The following is a 21,813-nucleotide window of genomic DNA, read 5'->3' as shown; positions in this document are numbered from 1 at the left end:
ACATAGTCCACAGTGGCTGTATCAGTGCAGCTAACAGAGGGCCTTTGTCACAAGCGCACGCACACACACACACAGAGAGAGAAATAGCAGACATGCACTTGCACGCTATCATAGCAATGTTCTCTTTGTTACCACTTTATCCAAAGAATTGCAACTAAGTGCTTGGCCAAAAATCTGCAAACTTAAAACTTCAGTAAATCTAACCTGAACCCTCGAACAGAATCTTATTCTAAATTTCAAGTAGGCAAAAATAGCCCAAATTTTCAAAAACAGGCTTCACTCTCAGGTTACAAAAGTTATACAGATCCTAAGAGAAAATCTTACAAGTACACTCACACTCTCTCTCTCTCACAGACACACACACACACAGACATTTGTGCAGAGCCATCTGACCACCATGTATATCCTGAGCCCCATGATGCCGACAAGGACACAGTGGTTACAAGGGTGACAGATGTTCAGCAGAAGCTATTTACAAGCACTAGCCTCACTAATCTGTTTTGCACTTTCATTTGGTCTAATTAAGCAGGACTTGGACAGAATCCTCTCTTAGATAAAAGAAAGAAAGACAGAAAGACAGAAAGAAATAGCCAAACATACTTTAAACTGACTAACTGACAGGTAAGTGTAAGCATCAAAAGCAGCAGGGAGGAGAAATAATGAAATGAGCTATGAGAAGAAAGCCCACAGGGCCTGTAGAAAAGCACCGGGCAATATCGAGTCATTTGACAATAATATATCATTAAAGAAGGAAAACCCTCCTTTTGAATAAACCCGGTAATTCTATCATGCAAAAGAAAACCTTTATTGGCGGCCACCAAAAGACCGGATGTCTGCTTCTGTCTGGAATACTGATTAGTTTAATGTCAAAAGAACATCAACCTTTTTCTGTGCAAAAAGAGAAAAACTCAGTTTTGGATTCACGGGAGAAATTCAGCTCAGTGAATTGTGTATTTAAAGAGTTGACCCTCAGATTTAGATCTGAGATAGGAAAGTCAAGAATTAGTTTGCTCTAGGCGGGGAGTGGGATGGAGAAGAAACTGAGAAACTAAGAAAGGCAAAACATTGTTCTGCAGCTGTCAAACTAAAACTTTCCACCAACATCTGACTTGGGGAGGTGCAGAAGCATAGATGCAGGAGCACGTAATGAGACTGGGAAGCAACCCCAAGGAAAAGACAAGGAATGAGGAAGCCTGATTCCACATCGGGATATACTGTTTGGATGTGAGATGAAGCAGTTATTTTTGGGTCACGTGGACAGAATTCAGTATACATATAGAAATATCATATTGTGGCTTTATACAGTCCTCAGATTACAACATTTTTATCATATACATAATATTTAGAGTTGTGCTAATAGACATGGGAAGGTATCGACTATGCCACCTGAGGATAACGGACCCATCATCTGTACTTTTGCTAGACTTCACTACTTGAATGCTACATTCCTATAGCACTCCTATAATCATACCGTTTTTTAGATTAAAATCAACACAACAGATCTTATTACATGCGTGCTGCCCCGTCAAAACACAGAGCCAAATTTACCCAAACGTAATTTCCAACAGCTCGGTCAAACACTCAGCTTAGTCTTAGCAGTAGCTAATGTAGCCTTGAGCCCCTCGCCACAAGAGCAGATGAGGCGAGAGTTACAGAGCTTTAGCGGGCTCCCTTAATTCCATCCATACAGATTTTAAACTTCAGACACCAAACACACACACACATCTTTCACAGTTTCCACTTAAGCCACAAAAGGCTCTATTGAACCCTTTCTACAACTCTTGCTATAAAAAGACTATATATAGAAATGCACTTAGAGGCATCAAGCTATGCAGATATTTCAATCTCTGGATGACATCTTAACATTAAAGAAAAGCCTTAAAATGTTTTAAAGTGTGCTGTGAGGATAAAGGCATGCACGAAGGTAACAGAAGTAATGCACTATAGGAAGACAACTATTAACTTTCTTAAAGGGTACACTTATATGCAGGCGGATGTTTCTATTGTTTTTCTAGGTTACTGTTTGCACATTCAAGCATCCGTTTGCTTATCGTTCTGCACATTCAGTGACCTCTCCTAGCAAAGAGAATATTTCAATGTCTCTCACTGAAGCCTGACAGGAAACCAAGTCCTGTTGTTAATATAAATGTAGACTGTTTCCTGTCAGGTGACTGACAGCCACATAAGGCATGACAGTCTCTGCCAGGAAATAATCCCTGAAATATATGCAGCCTGACAAACTTAATTGTCATATCCATGGCTTCTTTTGCATGCAACTGCTTTGTCTGCCAGGACAGCCAATTCATTTGCAGCCAGGTTTGAAATAACCACAGGCTATATATTGAAAAATGACCTAAAAATGATCTAATTACATATGGCATGCATTGCAGAATGATCGGGGGGAAACATACACTAGAAAGAGAAGGTAGTAAATGGGCTGTAACTCTAAATGACACTGGTATTCTCTTTTAATGTGCATGTGACTTGAATACAAATGGGCTGTTTAAACAGTAGTCACTTGTGAACATGGAAAGGGGAAGAGATGTTAGCTTGTATTATGCAAATAAGAAACAACACTGTCAGAGCAGACGCAGCTGATCAGGATGGCTCCCATCGACAGACGTGCACATGCATGTGCGTGCATCGGGGATGCATTTGGTTCAGGCAGTGATATTGAAGATGTTAACAGAGGTGAGAGACGAGCCAGAGTGTTAGAGGTGCACAAATCCTTGTCTTCAGCCCAGTTTCATTTTAACATTTCATCAGTACAAACAGATCTCCCACCACCATCACCGACCCACCCTTTCTATCTCTTTATCTCTCTCTCTTTTGCTCATTTGCTCACTCTCTACTGGCTGGTTAGCCACTGACCTCTAGAACTTGTTGCTAGAACAGTCTCCAGGCTGAAAAGCCAAGATAAAACCGCTTTTTATAATCTTCCAAATCAAATCGATTACTTTAGTGAGATGTTAGCGTTCTTCATTCCCCTAAGACACAGATTTTCCTTTCCATGCTTTTTTTCACCAAATGTCAGGAAATTCCAGGAGTTGTAAAACTCTTGAAGTTCAACAGTGAGTTCAACAGTTTTAGGAGGTCAAACAGAAGGCCAACATTATGCCACACTGAATGAAGAACTGAAAATGAATATTTGCTATTACAAATAAGAGAAAAAAAAGAAGAGGATCCAGGAACAACACCGAAATGCCCTGCCCTTTCTAGAGCTTGCACTTGAACTATAACAGGAAATGAACTTCTTTTTTTATATATATATCATACTGGTTTGCAGGAATAAAAATCCACAACAGTGAAGTAGGTTTCAATTTCGATTCAATCAACTAGAAGAATGGACATGACCAATTCTGAAACTGGCAGACACGAAAAGATTGATAGTAGGTGATGTTATGTTCAATGTCTTTTTTTAGCAAATAAATTTCACTCTGTTATTTGAGATAAAAAGCAATCTGTGATCAAGGCCAAAGACTGCATTAAGGCTGAAGCCATTTCATTTTCTCACTTGCGCTGAGAAAGAAGTCTTTCTGCTATGATATAAGATTCCTCTCTTTCACTTAATAAGAAAATATACTGTATTTTTACACCAATATACCACAGTATTAGAACCACGGAGAGGTGATGGGGATAACATTGATCGTCTTGTTATAATCCAGTGTTCAGCAGGGAAACAAATGGTCCTGGCATTGATCTGGATGCTACTTGGATGCAGGCAAATTAAACTATAGCAAAAGCACTCCAATAGCAGGCCACATCACTATATAACTATGTATCCCACCAAACCACAAAAACTGTGTAGGAAGCTCCACCAAGAGCCCAAAGCACTGAGACGGTCTCCGGCCTCCCCAGATCCCATTTCAGTCCAGTACCCCCAGAATCCTTTGAGGCTACAGCGTGTCCTTGACCATGTCTCATAAAACCTTATGGATCTCTAATAATATGGTAAAAAGGATTTATTTAGTGGTCAAATAAAAAGAAGTATATCTAAAACCATGCATTTCATTGCTTAAATAAATGGTATCATGTGACCTGTTAACAGAGTGGTAAAAGGTAATGGAAGAGAAATAGACCCTTTTTTCCAGTTACTGCAATCTGGTTTAAGAAGGTAATTTTTTATTTTATGAGGATCGTAAATGTCAGATGATTCAGTTACTCCTGTTTTAAAATGTATTCTGATGTTTTGTTCATTAAAGACATGGACACTTTAATCATCTTGCACATTGTCCAGAATGGCTCTTTTCACCAACGATTAGCAATGTGCCAGTAGTGATTTAGTGACTGCCAACATGGTCCAATTTTGGAAAGCAAGACCGCTGCCTTAAATTTCTCAATTGGAAAAAGTCATTGCAGGAGCTCCATAATGATGTAAGCGAAGCAAACAATGTTACTGTAATTATTAATCGCCCACATGGGTACAACTGCAAATGTCACAAAGTCACGCCGCAGCCTGACCGGTCGCTGCACTCGCACACAAATGGTAAAAAGCAATTTCCATTTTGTCACCAGCAGGCTATATCTGGAGAGGTGAATAAACAGGAGGAAAGGAAGGACGCAGGTCGGTGTGGTCTGTGTAACGGGAATGCTGAGGACAGACTAGGACACAGAACAGGGACGCTTGTCTAAACACTTTCACACTTTTGAATTTCCCCTCTAGCTCCCTCCCTCCCTTTCTAAACAATGAGGCCTAGAAGAACTGAAAGCAGAAGAGTGGATTGAGAGAGGAAGAGTAGAGTTGGGGTGGGGGGGTTGTCCTGGCACCCTTTTTAATTCCACCAAAGCTGTTCCAACAAAAGGGCCCCCGCTTGGGAGCCGCCACGGAGCAGCAGCCAGCCAGGCCGACTGAAAATAGGGTCGTGAGCAAAAGAATGAGTGTGAAAGAGAGGGAGCGAGAATAAGACAGGGAGGAAGAATGCCTGAATAAAAGAATGGGAAAATGAAAACTGAGCAGGGTATGAAAGGCCATTTTTTTACTCTGCATGCAGGTAAAAGTCAAACTAGCAAAGGAGGCCACACTGATCGTGTGAGTATGTATGCAAGAGACTTTGTGTGTGCATTTTTACGTCATCTGCAAAGGCATTCGTGATGCTGTGAAACCTGACTGGACCCTGTAAGAATAAACCGTGCTCCGACCATCCTTGGATCAGCTCCATTGTGATTCATGGCCCTCTTCCTGTTGCTACGCTCTGTAATCCCTCTTCCCACTGACACCTGTTTGCTGTAGAATCACAAAGGAATGCCAAGGTGTTAGCCATGATACGCTTTATGTCTAGAAATGTGATCTGGAATTTGCTTAGTAACCCGTTTCCTCAGAGGTGGAAAAAAAAGAAGAAAAAAGAAAAAGGAAAATTGCTGACCAAGTGCAGACACATGCTTGCTGGCTCTTTGGCACCCACGGTGATGAAGTAAAACCTGCTTCCTGTAGTAAGCTGGGCGGATTGAGCTTCTTACATCAACCCAAACTCCGAAATATTCCCACTAATTATAACTGCACACCTTCTTTTTTAGGACATGCAAAGACACACACACAATACAGGCTTGTGATATTGTCTCGGACACAAAAGCTGTATCCATGGCAACAAGTTTAAAATTTCTGAGAGTGACCTACCAAGCCAAAGTCTACCCCTGGCTGTAAGAGCTGCACTAGAGATTTTTGAAACTACTTCTTTGATGGCACAAACACAAGCCAAACGTATTATGCAAGATCCCGCAATACAAACTCAATAGTTCATCATTCACTGGCCCACAAAGAGTCGTGGGAAGTCATTAAGATTTTAATCTTTGATCAATAACAAAACCTAGAGCCAAAAATTAAGAAGTGAAAAGCTGCAATTAAAAGGAAAAGTTTTTTTATAAGCAATAAGACTTCATTTTATGCTGGGTGATAATCATCGCCGCATGTATCGATTCTGACACAGACAAAAACAAAGTCGTGCAAACACAAACAGCAGTCCATATTACTAAACAGCGTGTGTAGTGTGCAACTCTTTCACAAGCTCTCAACGGGCATCAGCGATCTGCTCCTGATGATTTTCACCCTCAGCAGGAAGAGCCTTTGGCATTTGAGTCTTGAGCCTTTTAACTGCAGGTCCCAATGTGAGAGCAGCCTGTATTGTGGCGGGTGTCAGATTAAACTTGACTTAAGCTGTTTTCACAGACAAACTCAGGACAGCGTTTCTCTTTCTCACATTTAGCAGACAACAGGACACACTCTCAACAGCTGTAAATAGTCTAGTCCTGGCAAGAGTGCTGGCTAGGTAAAACATGCAAGAGGCAGGATGCAAAGTCCACCAGCTTTCTGTAAAATCTCCAGGAAAATACCGACTCAGTTCTCGATCAAATATCACACAGGCTTAGTAAAAAGAAGCTGACAGGCTAAAGATGTCAGATGGTTAAATTATGTTTGAAATGTTTTGGACCCCAACGCATGTGTGAAAATAAGTTTACTGTATGACTTTGCAACTGGTTTTTCTTACGTTTCAGTAGTTTTGATTACCGAGTCTGTAGTCATGCCCTGGATAATAATGGCTTCTTTAGCAGCCATTGGCTCTTCAGCAAATAAGACATTTAAATATGGCAGCGGCTGATGCTAAACCATTGTGTCACATCAATCACTCAATGCGTGATTGTGTGACGAAGAGTTGGAAGACTGAAAACAGTGCAGTTGCTTTTTGATTTCTCTTTTTCCCGTGACAAATGGGGAAATAAATAACAACGACATTTAAAAACCACTCGCATTGCACATCTGCTAAATTGTCATTTTTAAACATCGGCATCAGCCTAGACTTTCCCGACTGGTGCGTCCTTAACTATTCTGTTCAGCAAGGTCATTAGTGTTATGAATATGAAGGTTTTTAACAGTTAAGGGGGAAATATCACATGCTAAAAACACATCATTAAGCCCTTCCGAGTAGGAACTTGCAGAGCATCCAGCTGCTTTGCACGGTCGTTGACATTTTAACCCAGCAACGATACCTATGATCAACTCTCATGGCAACAATGACAACCACTGCCTCAAACCTCTCCACAAACACACAGAGCATCAGTTCTCCCCAGATACACTTCTTGACATTTTGTCTGTCTGACATCATCGACCACAGTGGGCCTGGGACCTTTGCGCTACAGACCACTTTTTAAAGCTAACAGAGGCTCCAGGGTCAGGTTGCTACATAGTATTCAACCAGGATTTATGCAAAGAAGCAAAATATGTTTTTTAAACTGAGAAAATTGCTGGAATATTTTATACAAACTGCCCTTTGCTTTCGAAAAAATTTGGATTTTTTTAAAGCCTCTAGGCTTATTCCAGTTATTAATAAATGAAAATATCCTGCATGGAGAAAAATTAAAATAACTGTGCGCCTATCCCAAAGGCCAAGAGCGCACAATCGGCTGTAATGTGCAGCTCACAGATGAACGTCTTGAACTCTTGCTTTTTTCAATTTTATGTTGTTTCTGAATTTTAATTACAGCACTAAAACTGGCTGCGCGTCCCTCTACCCTTTGCCGTTTATCCAGAGTCGGACTGCAGCGGTTGCATGCAAAGCGAGGTTGTCCAGCTGTCGCTGTCTACAGCTTCAATTTTTAGCTCCTCCTGGGGGATCCAGAGCCATTCCCAGGCCAGATGAGATGCTCTATATAGTGTCTCTAGTGCATATCAGGATGTTTAAAAATTACAGAGCTACATCTAAAATGTTGTTTTTTTGTTTTTTTTAAATGAAGGCGTGACGATGTAAAAAGAAATGCAGATGTATGTTTTGGGTTTTGCCCTTTAAGGCAAGAAGGTAGGTCAACATGAACGTTTAAGACTTTTTCATCCCTGAGATCCTCTGCAGTGATTCCCACATGGAGTAAAGCCATCACAGATGGATACTGGAGCTTGTGTAGCACTGGCTACACAAATATGCAAACAACAACATAGCGCAATGCAAAGCTAAAGATGAGTCATTAATAAGAGCTCTCGATAATCAGGCTGTGCTGCTCTGAGGGCGATAATCATCGTCCGCCTGCTCTCCAAGTGATAAGCTAATCAGCCCTCCGTCTCTGCAGAGCCGTCGAGGGGACTCATCATCATTGACATTTCAGCACAGGATCGGGCCTATTGAGACACGAAGGGGAGGGGGTGGTTACCTGAAGAGACTTAATTATCATTGCTGCACAATGATATCCTCTTAACTCTATTTTGCCTTTTTTATGAAGGTTAACATTCCTCTTTCAATATTACAGTCAAGGTTTCACGGCTGCCGTTGACCCCTTTTGCAAAGTGCTTGTTAATTTTCCACATAATTACGCAATTGCATTTGCCATGTAAACATACAACGATCATCTATGCACACAACTCGCTTTCGAATTGTTTCCTCATATGCCAGGGCAATCTTGGAAAAATCAAGCCTCTGTCAGCAGCTCGCTTTCTAAGCAGCTGCAGCGTGAGTGTAGATGTTCTTCCTCAGACGAGACAGTTGTGTTGTTGCATGTTAAAATGAATTCATAACCTGTGGGGATACTGTCATGACAATCTGACAGCTTTTTAACAATACAGACCCAATGTAGCAGAGTCTCAGCTGAATATCTGTCATCCTCTCTCCAACCTGTGTTAGAGAGCTTACAGCATGGGGTCTAAAGCAGAACGCTCTCCTTCACTGGGGTTTTCTCGTTCTTACATTGCTCCAAAAACGCAGGAAGAGAAAGGATGTCATTACACAGCTAGTTCTAATCGAGATTAAATCTTCCTCCTGCCTTGTAAACTCGGCGCCAATAACAGTTCACGCCATCAGCGGTTATGCAACAGATGCTACAGCGAAATGCAAAGAAGGATTCTGTGGCTCCCCGGCTCGAAATAACTTGCCCTCCCGTTTGCTTTGATCTCACAGGCATGTCTCCAAGGTGCGTCAAGGCACGTCAAGGCACAAGATGACATATCTTCCAGCTCCATAATGACCCATCTTCTTTTTCTTCAGTGAAAATTTTGGAGAGCTCTGACAGATGATATTAGTTATACCCAGGTGCAAACAACAGGCTGACAGATTCATGCTGACAGAGCAGGCTAACGCCGATCACTATAGCCCGACTACCTGCTGTTATAAATATTGGAGCTGGTTCCAGTGGGGGGAAAAAACTTTCAAAGTCGTTTCTGTTGGGGATTACAGCATATTTGTAAATTCTTGTGGTTCTTCTTGTCTGAATAATCTGAAACACTGGTTTACAACTGTGAAAATTCCCATAAACAGCCGCTGAAGTCGGTAAAGACTTTGGAAAGTCCCAAGAAAGTACACGAGTGTGCACATTAAAGTAAATATTTAGTTGAATCTAAGGTACTTTTGAGAAACCGTGCATATTCATGTGACACATAGCATTGTTTGTTTCACTAATGTTTAATCTGTAACATGGTAAAAGGACATAACTGAGAGTTCCAGTGTGCAGACTGACTTTGACTAGTTAGAAAAGCCATTCAAGTGCAACAGTGCTGATAACAAGTCAGGTACGTCAATATGCCATCTAAACAGCAATAAACTACAACACCTAATCTGTGTTGTTTTAACATCTCAACTTAAAATCACAAATACAACAAAATCAGAGTAAAGACATTCCAGTACAGGGAAACAGAATCATGAAAAAACCTCATAAATGCAGCGATAACCTTGTCTTTTAGTGACCTTTCCCGTACGCGATTACTGTTATTTCTATCCATCAAAGGTGCGTTTTATAGTGACAGCAAAGTGTTTCTGTTATTCATGAGCAGGTTTATTTATACCTGCTTTTATTTTATGGAAAACGTTGTCACCGTTTCCTTAATAATCCCATTATGTCTCTGCGCCACTCAACAACTTCACAGGGACGTTATTTTTGGCACATGTTTATTCGCTGAGTGTCAAAGGTGCTGATCAGGAAGCTTTTTAGTTTAAAGATGAAATCCATCAAACAAGCTGCTCTTTGTGGCTCACTGTGCTGCATCCGGGACTTCGCGTACAATCATTGTAAATCCTCCTATACCCAAACACAGGATATTGCTCTAACTTATTTCTTATAGGTTTTATAAAACACTCACACAGTGTCTTGCATTGTGCTTACATCACTTAACAGTAAGTTCACAGCACCATTCGGCTGATACTTGCTGATACCATCAGTCAATATTGGCCACAGTTACATGCATCACTGCACAGAGGTAGATATATAGAAAGTGGAGTTAAAGTTTTTATGACCCCTATCTCACTTTATTCAACTCTGAGTGTTTTACATGTGTTTTATTTGGGTTTAAGATGTCTAATTTGAAAAAAGAAAAGCACTGAATTAATTTTTTCAGATATTTTACTCTAAATGTTCTGGTATTGGTCTCTTAATTGACTACAGGGTGCCTTTTATCATAATATTAACATTTACGTCATTTTATCTTCTTAAATTTGTATGCACTGCGTGTTCGCAAGGCTGCTTCTTCTGCCATGATTCTGGAGTTCGTGTATTTTTCATACAGTTCGTGTAGTCGATATTCATGCAGCCCTCTTGACAAGGTATTTATTCCTGAAGGGCCACCTCAAGAGCAGGGGCCGAGCCATTCTCATCCCCCGCAGAGAACGCGTTTCCCCATCAACACCCTGTTGCTCCACACGACGAGGACCAATTTTTGCCATTACTCTAATGGTTAGTAAACGGACCGGCAGTTGTGATAGCGCCCCATTTCACGGCCACGCTTCCCGACAGGTAAACACAGATTTCAGGTCAGCCGTGCTGTAAGGGTTTGTAGCGGCTCAGGGAGGATTAGGTTTCCTGAACAGTCACCTGCCGACGAAAGCGGCGAGGAATTAGGACAAACACCGCAAACCAGGAGAGCCACACCTCGCGTCGTGGCTTACCGAAACTCAACACACACACACATGCACACACAGATCTGATGTAGAGCTCGGACAATAAACTTTTACAATAGGTCTCGGCGCTCTGAGCAGCAGCCAGAGAGGACGCGGAGACGTGACACCGTCAAACATCCAGCACTCCGGGAACGCGGGCTGCCCTGCTGGAAAAGTGCCGGGGGTTGCTACATTCAGAGAACAAGAGGCTACAGGAGGCGAAGAACTGACGGGACTTCCATTGTAAGAAACACAGCTGGGCTCGTTCACACTTACCTTGGGCTGCAAGCAGGACCGCTACTGCCACCAGCCAAGCGTTTCTCATCGGATACACCGGGCAGCGCGCTGCGTAATCTCTCGCCATTCTTCTACACAGGAGATAAGGTGGACGTAATATCCACAACAGCGCCGTGTGTTTCAGCCGGGCTCCAAATTATTCCTTCTCCGATCAGCCAAGAAACTTCGAGCTCAGTTCAGACCGCCTGCGCTGAAAGCAGCCAAGTTACAGCTTCTCTCTCCTCCTGCCGCTCTGAGCGCGCCTCTCCTCAGTCTGGACCGTGATTAGTTTCTCTGTCCTTTGCTTTAATTCTGTTAATGACAGGAAGAGTCAGAGCCCTCCCCACGTGGACCGGCCGCAGTGCGCAGGCAGCCGGTGGCTGTGTTTTTGTGCCGGTGCGTCTTGTACAAGGCGAGCGGAGCGAAATGGAAACAAAGTGTGGACGGAGTGTGTGTGAGAGTGCTGGAGCTCCGTGTGTCTGATGCGGAGAGCTGAGTGGGGGAATATCAAAGTGATGTCAGCAGAGCGTCACCAAGAGGACTTCAGCCGCAATACTGAACCCTCACAGCCACAGACGCACAATCCGAGCGCGGTGCAGTTTAAAAGGTTAGAAATACAGAAGGGACGCATCTGCATACCTGTGCTGTGAGCTCCGGGTGTGTTCTGCTGACACCTGCCGCTTGTTTGTGTATATGTGCGCGCGCACGTGTGCGTGCGTGTGTTGGAGCAGATTTTCACTGTTGGAGATGGAGCATCGTCGTGATACAGAGTAACGACATAGAATCTTTTAAGCAGTTAAGTATTTTAATTTCATGCTTATAATATTTTTTTATTTGTTTCTGTTTCACTTTTCAGCGAAGATTCCGTACTTTCCCCGGAGCTGCCGCTTATTCACACGGTTACTGGTTATTTCCGGATTTCCCACATATGACTATATAAACTAGTGTTGGGGAACTACTTATAATCCAATCGCACCTTTTTATTTAGGGCAAGCAAAAACAAGTAGCCTTTCATACTCTACAAGCAGAGTCCTTAAATTGAAGTCCCCAGGCTTCTGGGTAATATTTTCTGCAACCCTTAATCGTGTGGAGGTTACATTACTGTACATTTATTTCATCCACAGTTCTTGTTATTTTCTGAACAAATGTCCTACAAACTGTGAGAGTTTTAGGTCTGCGTTTCCCCAACTCTCTGTAACATACTTCATGCACTCAACCATCAGAAGTTTGAGCTCTCGTGCACTCAAGGTAAATCTTTGATAGCAAATTTCCCTTTATGGAAGAGACCATCTATAACATTTAATTGTTGCTTTTTGGATTATATTAATAATTACATGATCTATGATAATAGCTTTTGTTATACTAATTTTAACAGACCACCTCTATTGCCACATTTTCTACTACAGATTAATCACAGTTTGTTCATCATGTAGAAACAAATGAAATGATGAAAATGTTTGCAATGAAAGCAGTGTCTTCACATTGGTTACTCTGTCTGACCAGCAGCCAAGAAATCATCAAAGTAATTTATTAAAATCACCGAGAAGCTTTGTCAGCAAATGGTAACTGAAGCTGGTTATCATGGATCAAAGTCATTATTGACTTCTGCCCTTCGATTTAGTGATAAATCATCTGACTATGTGAGTGAGGAATATAGTAAACAGTAGACATCACCGAGGGGGGTTTAGTGTGCCTGCTATGAATCAATAAAGGTCATATTGTTCACATCAGATGTGATGTCTCCGTGGACTTCACATAATGCTTATTGTAATGGTTTTCTAGCCAAAGTTTTCTAAGAACTGAGCGGAAGCAGGTGCTCAGCTCACAGGGGAAGCCTTGTTGAAGGCATTCCAAAGAGAGACAAACCCTTCTGTAGTTGGAATAGTCATCCTTCTACAACTACACAAGGTGACCCCCCCCCCCCCAAAAAAAAATGTAAACAGATATTGATATGTTAAAATAATAATACTAATGCAGCACAAATCCAATATTCCAGAAGATTAAAGAGAATGTGAAATGTATATAAGTGTGATATCCCATCATTATGGCTCAAAAGAAGACAAAAATATTAAAAGAAACATCTCAAGGAAACATCAAAGAGATTATGAGCTACTATTAATGCAAATGCAAACCATCAAATGGAGAAAACTAAACTTTCAAATCCAGATTTCAATTTATAGAATCCAGATTTTTGCTGTTTTATTTTCTCAGGTGTATTTTTAATGATATCTGATGTTAAACATATTCATTTAGCTTCTTTTTTGGTTGTCGTAGTGTAAGTAAGTCCCAAAGTACTGCACAGCAACAATTTGACTTCTAGAAAAGCTTTGGAGACAACTCAAACCTCCATCGTCTGCATAAACATTCAGATTTCCACTTTATATGATGTATTTTGTTTCTTTGTCCAAAAGAACTACAAAATAAATTGCACACATAAATTCAGGTTTGCAACACACGCGAAAAAGTCGTAAGGGATTGCAGTGGTGGGGGTTAAGTCTCTCTAGATGGATGCCGTCATTTACTTTGTTGTCCCTTCCACAGAAACAGTGATGCTGCGGGTTTTTTTAAAGACAGAAATGGTTCTCCTCCACACACAGAGGACGTTTGCCTGTCTGTTTAAGACGATAAGGACCATCTTTGAAATCCACTGCAGTGCTTTTTAAAGTTTCTGCTGAAATAAGTTGTACCAGCAGATTGACTGAGAAAGTTACTCTGTTCACAGCAACACACTGTAGAGGCGAAGCTCAATTAACTGTGTGATTGAGTCATAACTCCAAAATACTGCAGTGGGAAATATTTCTAATGCTGTTTGTGTTTTATAGTGATTTAAAATAAAACACTATCCAATATAAAATCTTTAGTTTATGCCAGTGAATAATACAGGTGACTGTTTATTCACACATTGGATGGCTAGATGGAATAATGGTAACATCAATTCAGTCGTTTCACAAACAGACAGTTCGACTAAATTACTTAAAAGTTGTAAATAAACTTGTAAATAAAAGTCTACCTCTTGGATTTGCAACCCTAGCACGTTGAAAGTGATTCATGTGGCACCCAGACAGGACATGCTGAAAGTTTTGCAGGTAATGTGAGAACTGGTTTTCTGTAAAACGCACAAGTGGGGTAGGTTAGTAATCAGATTTGCCTTTGATGTCTTTGTGTTTGTCTGATCCCTTAAGTGTACTTTTAAAATGCTGTTCAAATATCAGGTAACATTTGTACGTACCCACCAAATCAGTGTTTTTCATATGACGTAAATGAAAGCAGCTACCTCTAAATAATATGGGTTTTGATTTACAAGAGGTAAATCAGAGTTCACAATTATGAAATAGTAGTTAAATAGTTAACTAGTTTAAAAACAGGGACCAGATCTGTTAACACTGGCAGTCAGTTACCCAGAGTCTCCCTGCAGGTGACCGGTGAAAGTGGCTGAAGGTGTTGCATGCTCCTGTTTTAGGGTCACTGAGCAGTGCTTATGTTGTAGTTGTAGGTGTGGTGACCAAAAACTATGTTCATGTAATCAGGCTGTATGTGTTTTATCATAACTAATTACCTGTTCACCCACATAATTAGAATCTGGACTTACAGCAGACAGTCTTTCATAGAATGAGTCTCACAGTCTGACAGAAAATAAAAGGGAAACAGATTTAACGAGGATGTACTTATCGCTTTTAAAATATTTATTTGGTAAATGGTTTTTGCTCAGCAAGTCACATTTGGAAAGCATTTTTTGGAAGGTCACCCAGGAGTCAAACCTCCAGCCTCACAAATAACGGTCATCCAGCTCCATCTGAGCTGCAGCTGCCTTCTAGTGCAACACCAAACAAATAAAATAAGACATTTTTTTTTATACTCTAAACACTGAGAGTCTTGCCTGTGGTGAAAACGTATTTAAAGGCTTAAATAAAACATTGAGTAAGTTATGCTTTGCCTCCCCATACTGATATCAATATGATGAAAGATCTTGTTTTGCAGCTTACAGTAACAATGATGCCGTCGTGCTCCCACACCATCTGCAGTATCACAACAATCCCACTTATTCCAAAACCAGCAATCACTGTCACAGTGAAAACAACTCTTCATCACCCAGTCACAGCACCCACCTGTCTTTTCCAGCTGCAGTGTTACAGTGTAATGCACTCTCTGCTTGAGCACCATGATTTTTGCTTCAAGAAAACCAAATAACCACCTCTTTTATAGTGGAAAATGAATATAGGTCTCCCTGTACCTTCACTATTCAAAACATTTTACTGAAAAATAGCATGCACAACTGCCCTCTGAGAAGCTCACCTCCCTGCATACCTCTAAAACCATCCCCACTAAGCTCCCACCATTTTGCTGGGTGGCGTACCCAGCCGCCCACCTCTCCATTATCACCTCATTAGCGGGCTGCAAACTGGCCCACCCTCCATTTTGGCTCCAGCCTCAATCAGCCCATTAATCACAGCAGAGCAGGGAAACCTTCTGTCCTCTGAAGACTCGCAATGTATTCTGCTGGCCCCTGCTGTGTGTGTGTGTGTGTCTGTGTGTGTGTATGGTCCTGCTGCAGCATACAAATGATCCAGCTATATCCTGCCATCTGTTGACTGCTAAAAGTAATGCTTCTACACTGACATACACAAAGTTCATGATGTTTTCTGTCTGTCTTTTCATCTTTATCTAAACACATAATTACATGATCCAAGGTTTATCTCAGCAAAAGAACAGATGGAATATAGCACGCAATCACTGCAAGTCTTCATAATTAAATAACAAAGTGGTTGTTGTTAGTCCAAATTCAGCTCCTGAGAGTGTTTGCACGAACTATCAATGTGGTTGAAGAATTCATCATTTTGAGCCAACTACCTTTTACAAAAGGGCATGGAAAGATTGTCTTTATATTATTCTGCTTGAACTTTCAAAGTACTAAAAATATGTTACACTACAACTGGACCCAAGTCCTTAATATAGAATGACATTATTGTAGGCAGGTACAGACTAAAAAAGTCAGTGAACTTAAAGTGAAAGTCACATGTAGGGTGTGGAATAGTCCATTATCTTTTTTTGAAGGAAAACTGTGATCCAGACAGAGCAATGATGGATGGATGGATGGCAATATTTTACAGTACAGTACTGCTGGTGGGTGTTTCTCTGAAACCCAAAATCAACTTTAATGTTTTTGAAAACAAAGCCCACCCCCTTGGCCACAGTAATCCCCTACAGCTCAATCCTCCTGCAGCTCATGAAACATGAGAAAAAGCCCAAAGTATTGCCTCATCCCCCAAACTCTCTAAACGCCAGTATGACTCAGCATCCATGAGATGCACCATAAAAAAGCCCAGTGCACCCAAAGTAGCTGCCAGTACCCAGATATCTGGAATCACAGCATACCCACACCAAGCCACAGTCATACTAGGGAATGCAGTGGTTGGAGACCATGGCAAGGCCAAAACTATTCCAAACATGTGCCATAAACTTACAATCTAGATGCCTTTAAAAGTGTTGCTTCCAAGACAGAAACCAGGTCTGTGCCCACTCCAAGCTAGTTTTCAGCTTCAGAGCATCTTTGGTGTATGGAGGTGGAAATAAAACTGCATTAAGCATAAATTGTGTTTTTAATTGCAATTGAATGGGGTCAGCTTGACAATTAAATAGAATCTGTTTTTAATAATGCAGCAATTAACTGTGATCACTCTATGAATATTGTTTACATACATAGAAATGTACAATAAATAGAAATTTACATGCACTACTAGCATACAGAGTCCAGCTCCAAACATGTAACAATTCAGAAATTCCTCTGGATATCATTGCTGCAGAATGCTGATAAATTAACTTGTTTTATATAAAACCAAACTACAACCAGTTGGCAACCAGTTGAATCAAGCTCTCTATTGCAAAGAGATGCATCACAGACCAGTTGCACTAACTGGTGCAGGCTGACTCAGATCGATTGCAACATGTTAGAAATCAGTCATTAGATGGCAATGATTGGCAAACCTTCACCAATCTGTCTGTGAGTGATTATAGTCCAAGTCAGATAGTGATTGTTTGGAGACAATATCCATGCAATTTCAAGTGATCACCCAGAGGCTGAGCACCAAACCCACAACGTCTGAGTTTTTGCAGATCTGTTTTAGTGGCACGAGGAAGACTTACATAACAACAGGCATCTGGATTTAAAGTCAGATCAGAATCTGCAAATACATAAACACTTATTATTATTTTCAGTAGTGGTTATGTCTCCTTTCCAGTTGGGACATTGTAGTTCAGCTTTTAAAACCAGTACTTAAGATTTACTACAGCTGTGTGCTAATATTATTAGTGTGAATGCTCAACCTTGAGAAAAAAAAAACACATTTTTTATATTCAAAACCATCACGTGGCTGACAGATAATCTCTTTTGGCAACAAAATGCAAAAAGGCCACATAAATGCAATTTGGGGGGAATTTGTGTGACATAAATAATGAGTAAGCCCTGGCTCCAGGCCTGTGTGGCCCTGTGGAGAAAGCAGAGTAAATTAATTCCCCCTGCTATAACGATGTCGTAAACAAAATCAGAACAACTTTATGTCAACTCATATGCCAAGTGCGGTACGTGGAGTTATCTCAGGCACGTTGATGCAAAGATTCATCCTTTACTTGTTACTCAAACATACCGTAATTACTGTTACATAAACAAAGAGTGCACTGGCAAAGTTAGTAAAAACAGTATTTTCAAGAGCAGAGAAAACTAAAAACATGCTTTACTAGATCCATTCAGTCTCCCAGGAGCTTGTGTTAAACCAGAGGTTCACTGCATGGGGTTCAAGATTGCTACTCTCAAGGGACTGTGAATCAAATCAGAGGCCACAAAATGATTAGCAGAAAAGAGAAGGAAAAAAACATTTCTGCAACTCACAACAATATTTTCTCCTGAACTTTCTTGTCTTGTCTCATGTTTTTCTATTTCTTTTCTGAAATAGTTTGCAGTTTAGCCTCTGGAGGCTTAAAAATGTATTAAAATGAAACAATCATCGAAGACAATTTCACTTTTTTGAACTACTCCCAATTCAAACAGTGAGGTCAAAAGTGCATTCTGTACTTTTAAATATGTGCTCAGAAGTCAAAACAGTCGGGAGCCAATGGTTTAAAGATTACAAAAATGGGCGTCTGACTGGGAATATCACTAGAGGCAACACAGTCCCTCTCTTCTCCATCATAGATTGTGCTGATAAGCTTTGAACAGAGCGTTTGAACCCCCTCATGATATTGTACTGAGGCACTCAACTCATGTCAGGCTGCAGATGCACTGCAGATCTGGGAATGTTTAAGTGTCTGTTCTTTAAGAAACACTTAAAAGAAACAGATCTGTCGGCCGTCCTCTGGCTGCAGACGTTTTGGTTTACTAAGCTGCTTCCTTCCCGTCACACACAAACCAATCATCTCTTCATCCACCGCTCTATATTCATGCTTTTGCCTCGTATAAAGATTAATAAAGATCAATCATCTCGTCTCTCTTCCTGCCATCACCTCTGCCACATCCATCCCTCCAATGCTCCATCTATCCATTCTTTGACCTCTCTCTTTTGCCTTTCCACCCTCTGTCATTCTAGGGACCAATATAAATCAAAACCTACTTCAGTGACAGCTGGCCAGCCCGGACACCTACCGTGTTATTTACTTTAGCATGCCTCTGATCCACTGTTTGATCTAAGTGAACTTGCGTTAACTCTCACAAAGTCAACTTTACATATTCACATATCAGCACAGAACACTTAAGAGCTAACACACAAATGCACATGCGCGCGCACACACACAATCTATTTAGTTGCATTAAAGGAACTGGGAGCAGTTTTCTCCCTTATTATTTTCACCACAACCAGCCCATGAATTTTATATGCACAGTCCCATTGCTCTTGTATCTTCACCTCATTCTTGAAGCTATAAGCCAACAAGGACTTGCACACACAGGCACTCGCGCATCCATGCGTGCCTGTGCTCACACACAGCTGGTGGTTTTTATTTGTGTGGTTATAGATTGGTATGTTTTCGTAGTGGAAGAGAAGGTGATGGGGGAGGGGACAGATGGATATGAGCATGGTACTCTGAAGAGGCAAGGAAGGGGAGCTGCCGCTGGGTAGATAATCCTTCAGTCTCTAAACACAGTGGAACAGAGGGTTAGAGGTGCCTGTCAGTCACTGCATGGAGTCCCCACTGAGGTAACCCAGGTTTGTTGAGGGAGGGGTTTGTTACATGAGGAGGGTCAGTGGAAACCAACACACTCTGAGAGGGGACTTCTAGGACAAACAGATTATCCCTAAATGAAAATTCATCCAATAACACTGCAGTGATGGAGCTGTTTGAAGGGCGAGAGCAAAGACATGAAAATGCAGAAGGTTAGGGTTTATGTTACAACAAAGTAGATGCACGAGCTAACCAGAGGCCCAGGGGAGATAACCAGAAGACCTCAGTGCTCAATGGTACCGCAGAATTTCTAACCCTAACTGGAAGCTGGAAAAGATTTAAACGAAGGATTTTATTGCTAAATTCTCAAATGTATGGTTGAGGATGAAGTGAGTCGATGGAGATGAAGTGAACAGGCTGAGATGGATGAAGAAATCAGAGCCAGGGTAGAAGAGCTGGCAGGCAGACAGATGGGCCACTGATGGCTAGGCACATGAGCTTTGCAGTAGTAGAGAAAGAGAAGGATAGCTTGTTTCCTTCCACAGTTCATCATCTTTAATAACTAACAACTCGTAAATATTTTAGGGAACAAGTATTGTAGAGTCGTATCCATGGTTTCTATATTCTAGCTGCGTGGGAACTGAGGTACCAGTGCAAGTACTTCTTGACTTATGGTCAGTGTTGGGACTAACGCGTTATTAAGTAACGCGTTACAGTAACTACGTTATTATTGTGGTAACGAGCACGGTAACTAGTTATTATGCCAAAATCAGGAACGCGTTACTCGTTACTGGGATTTAGATAGGGTCGTTACTCGTTACTTCGTGTGGTGGCTATCGCGGAGCTTCCACAGATTCAGTAACATTAGCAAGTGGTGGAGGCCAGCAGGTGGATGAAGGAAAAGGGACGCAGAAGGAAAAGAGACCCGAGGCGGCCGCCGGTCCAAGTGTGAACTGAACTTCAGGTAAGAAGTTATGACCTGCAGTCTCTCTGGGTCAGATATGAACCAAGTTTAGGTGGAGTTTATTTTCGTTATTCTGACTTTTTCCGTACTGCGTGCTAGCTAGCATGACGGAGTTTCTATACAGCTGGGTGGTGCTATGAAGTTAATGATGTTGCACTTTATTTTGTTCATAAGTTATTAGAGTTGCCAACCGTCCCGTCTGGTATTCAGAGAAAATATTACGCGTTTCTTATTGAGGTGAAAAGGAACAGTTTGTCCCGTAATTCAGCTACAATGAAAAAGGCACAAAGCTGGAGTTATTCTGTGTCTTTGCTGCACAGCTGCCTCTTCTTCTCTCATTCTCTCCCCTCCCTCTCCCGTTTCTACTTCAATCATGAAAACTGATCAGTGATCAGCTGATCGTCTTTTCTCTCTTGTGTGTTTATCGCCCACTTTGCGCCGAAAGAGGAAACCAGCGGATGTCGCGCTAAACAACAGCAGCACGTTTAAGCTTGATCAGCTGTTGTTAGAATTTATTTAATATTAATTTCTAGTATCAGCTGATGTTTGCTGGAGCCACAGCTGCAAAAAAGCTGCTGGTCATGATATGGTTTGGTTATGTGGTGAGAGGGAAACATGAAGATGAAACCAGGAGATGTCCTTACTGAATCATCAGAGCTGAACAGTGATGGAGAAACAGGTTTACCTTTTAGGTGACATGAATGAGTTGAAGGGAAGTTATGAACTGTTTCTGAGAGACAAATAACCCCAGGATCCTTTTCTAAGTAGCTGACAGCTGGTAACTGTGCAGGGGCGGGTCTAGCAAAGTGTTGCCAGGGGGGCAGGTAGGGCATTAACAGGGAAAGGGGGGCACAAAGAAATACTTTTCTTTCTTATTCTCATTTAAAATGTCTAGCTTTTAAAAAATAATTATCTGAGTCTTACAACAAACGATTGATAGATTGATGCATATATACCATCAGACAGTGTACATCACTGTCACAACAGTGTTTATTTTCATTCAAAGGCTTTATGATTTTTCCTATAATGGTGGGCCAGTCTCTAGTCAAAATGCCCAGGACGATTTTTTTGTCCCAGTCCAGCTCTGTATGCAGCTCATCTGCAGTCTGGTGTTGCCTACATCTTCCTATTCGGAAGGCAGAATTTCCGAGTTCTGAGTACAATCGAAAGCACCACGACTGCAGTTTTTGTGTTGGATGTAAAAGGCGCAGATGACACTGTGACGTAGGCTAGAATCATGGCAGCAGTCAATGACGGTCCAGGCGTGGGATTTCTCTCATGGAAATATGCACATTATCTTTTTCTTTCTATTGGTAGGTGGCACAGTGCACTTGTGGCAAGTAAGCAAGCTAGAAGATTGGCAAAGTTATGGAAGCAACACATTAACAAGAGAATTCTGAGTAAAACCAAAGTTACTTTCCCTAGTAACTAGTTACTTTGAAAGTAACGAGTAACTTGAAGTAACTGAGTTACTTTTGAGAGAAGTAACTAGTAATGTAACTAAGTTACTATTTTAAAGTAACTTACCCAACACTGCTTATGGTTCCTCGAGTAAGCTTTCTCTCTCCTCCAGATGGCTTTTTA

The 21,813-nt window shown here is 41.3% G+C and overlaps 1 protein-coding gene across 1 annotated transcript in view; it reads right to left on the bottom strand.

Moving 5' to 3' along the window:
* pvrl2l (PVR cell adhesion molecule related 2 like) overlaps nt 1-11,562 on the bottom strand; it is a 188,040-nt gene extending 176,478 nt beyond the window's left edge. The window contains exon 1 of the mRNA XM_085346342.1: nt 11,118-11,562. Coding sequence (XP_085202468.1) covers nt 11,118-11,205 — 88 coding nt within the window. The 5' untranslated portion in view covers nt 11,206-11,562. The remainder of the gene's footprint in view (nt 1-11,117) is intronic.
* Nucleotides 11,563-21,813: the final 10,251 nt, after the last annotated feature.

The sequence above is a fragment of the Diplotaxodon limnothrissa genome, linkage group LG22 (genome assembly GCF_057381915.1).
Source record: "Diplotaxodon limnothrissa isolate DT_005_m linkage group LG22, D_limnothrissa_male_GT1.1, whole genome shotgun sequence".
Classification (NCBI taxonomy): Eukaryota; Metazoa; Chordata; class Actinopteri; order Cichliformes; family Cichlidae; genus Diplotaxodon; species Diplotaxodon limnothrissa.
Note: the sequence above shows the minus strand (reverse complement) of the source record. Positions and strands in the feature narration are given on the sequence as shown.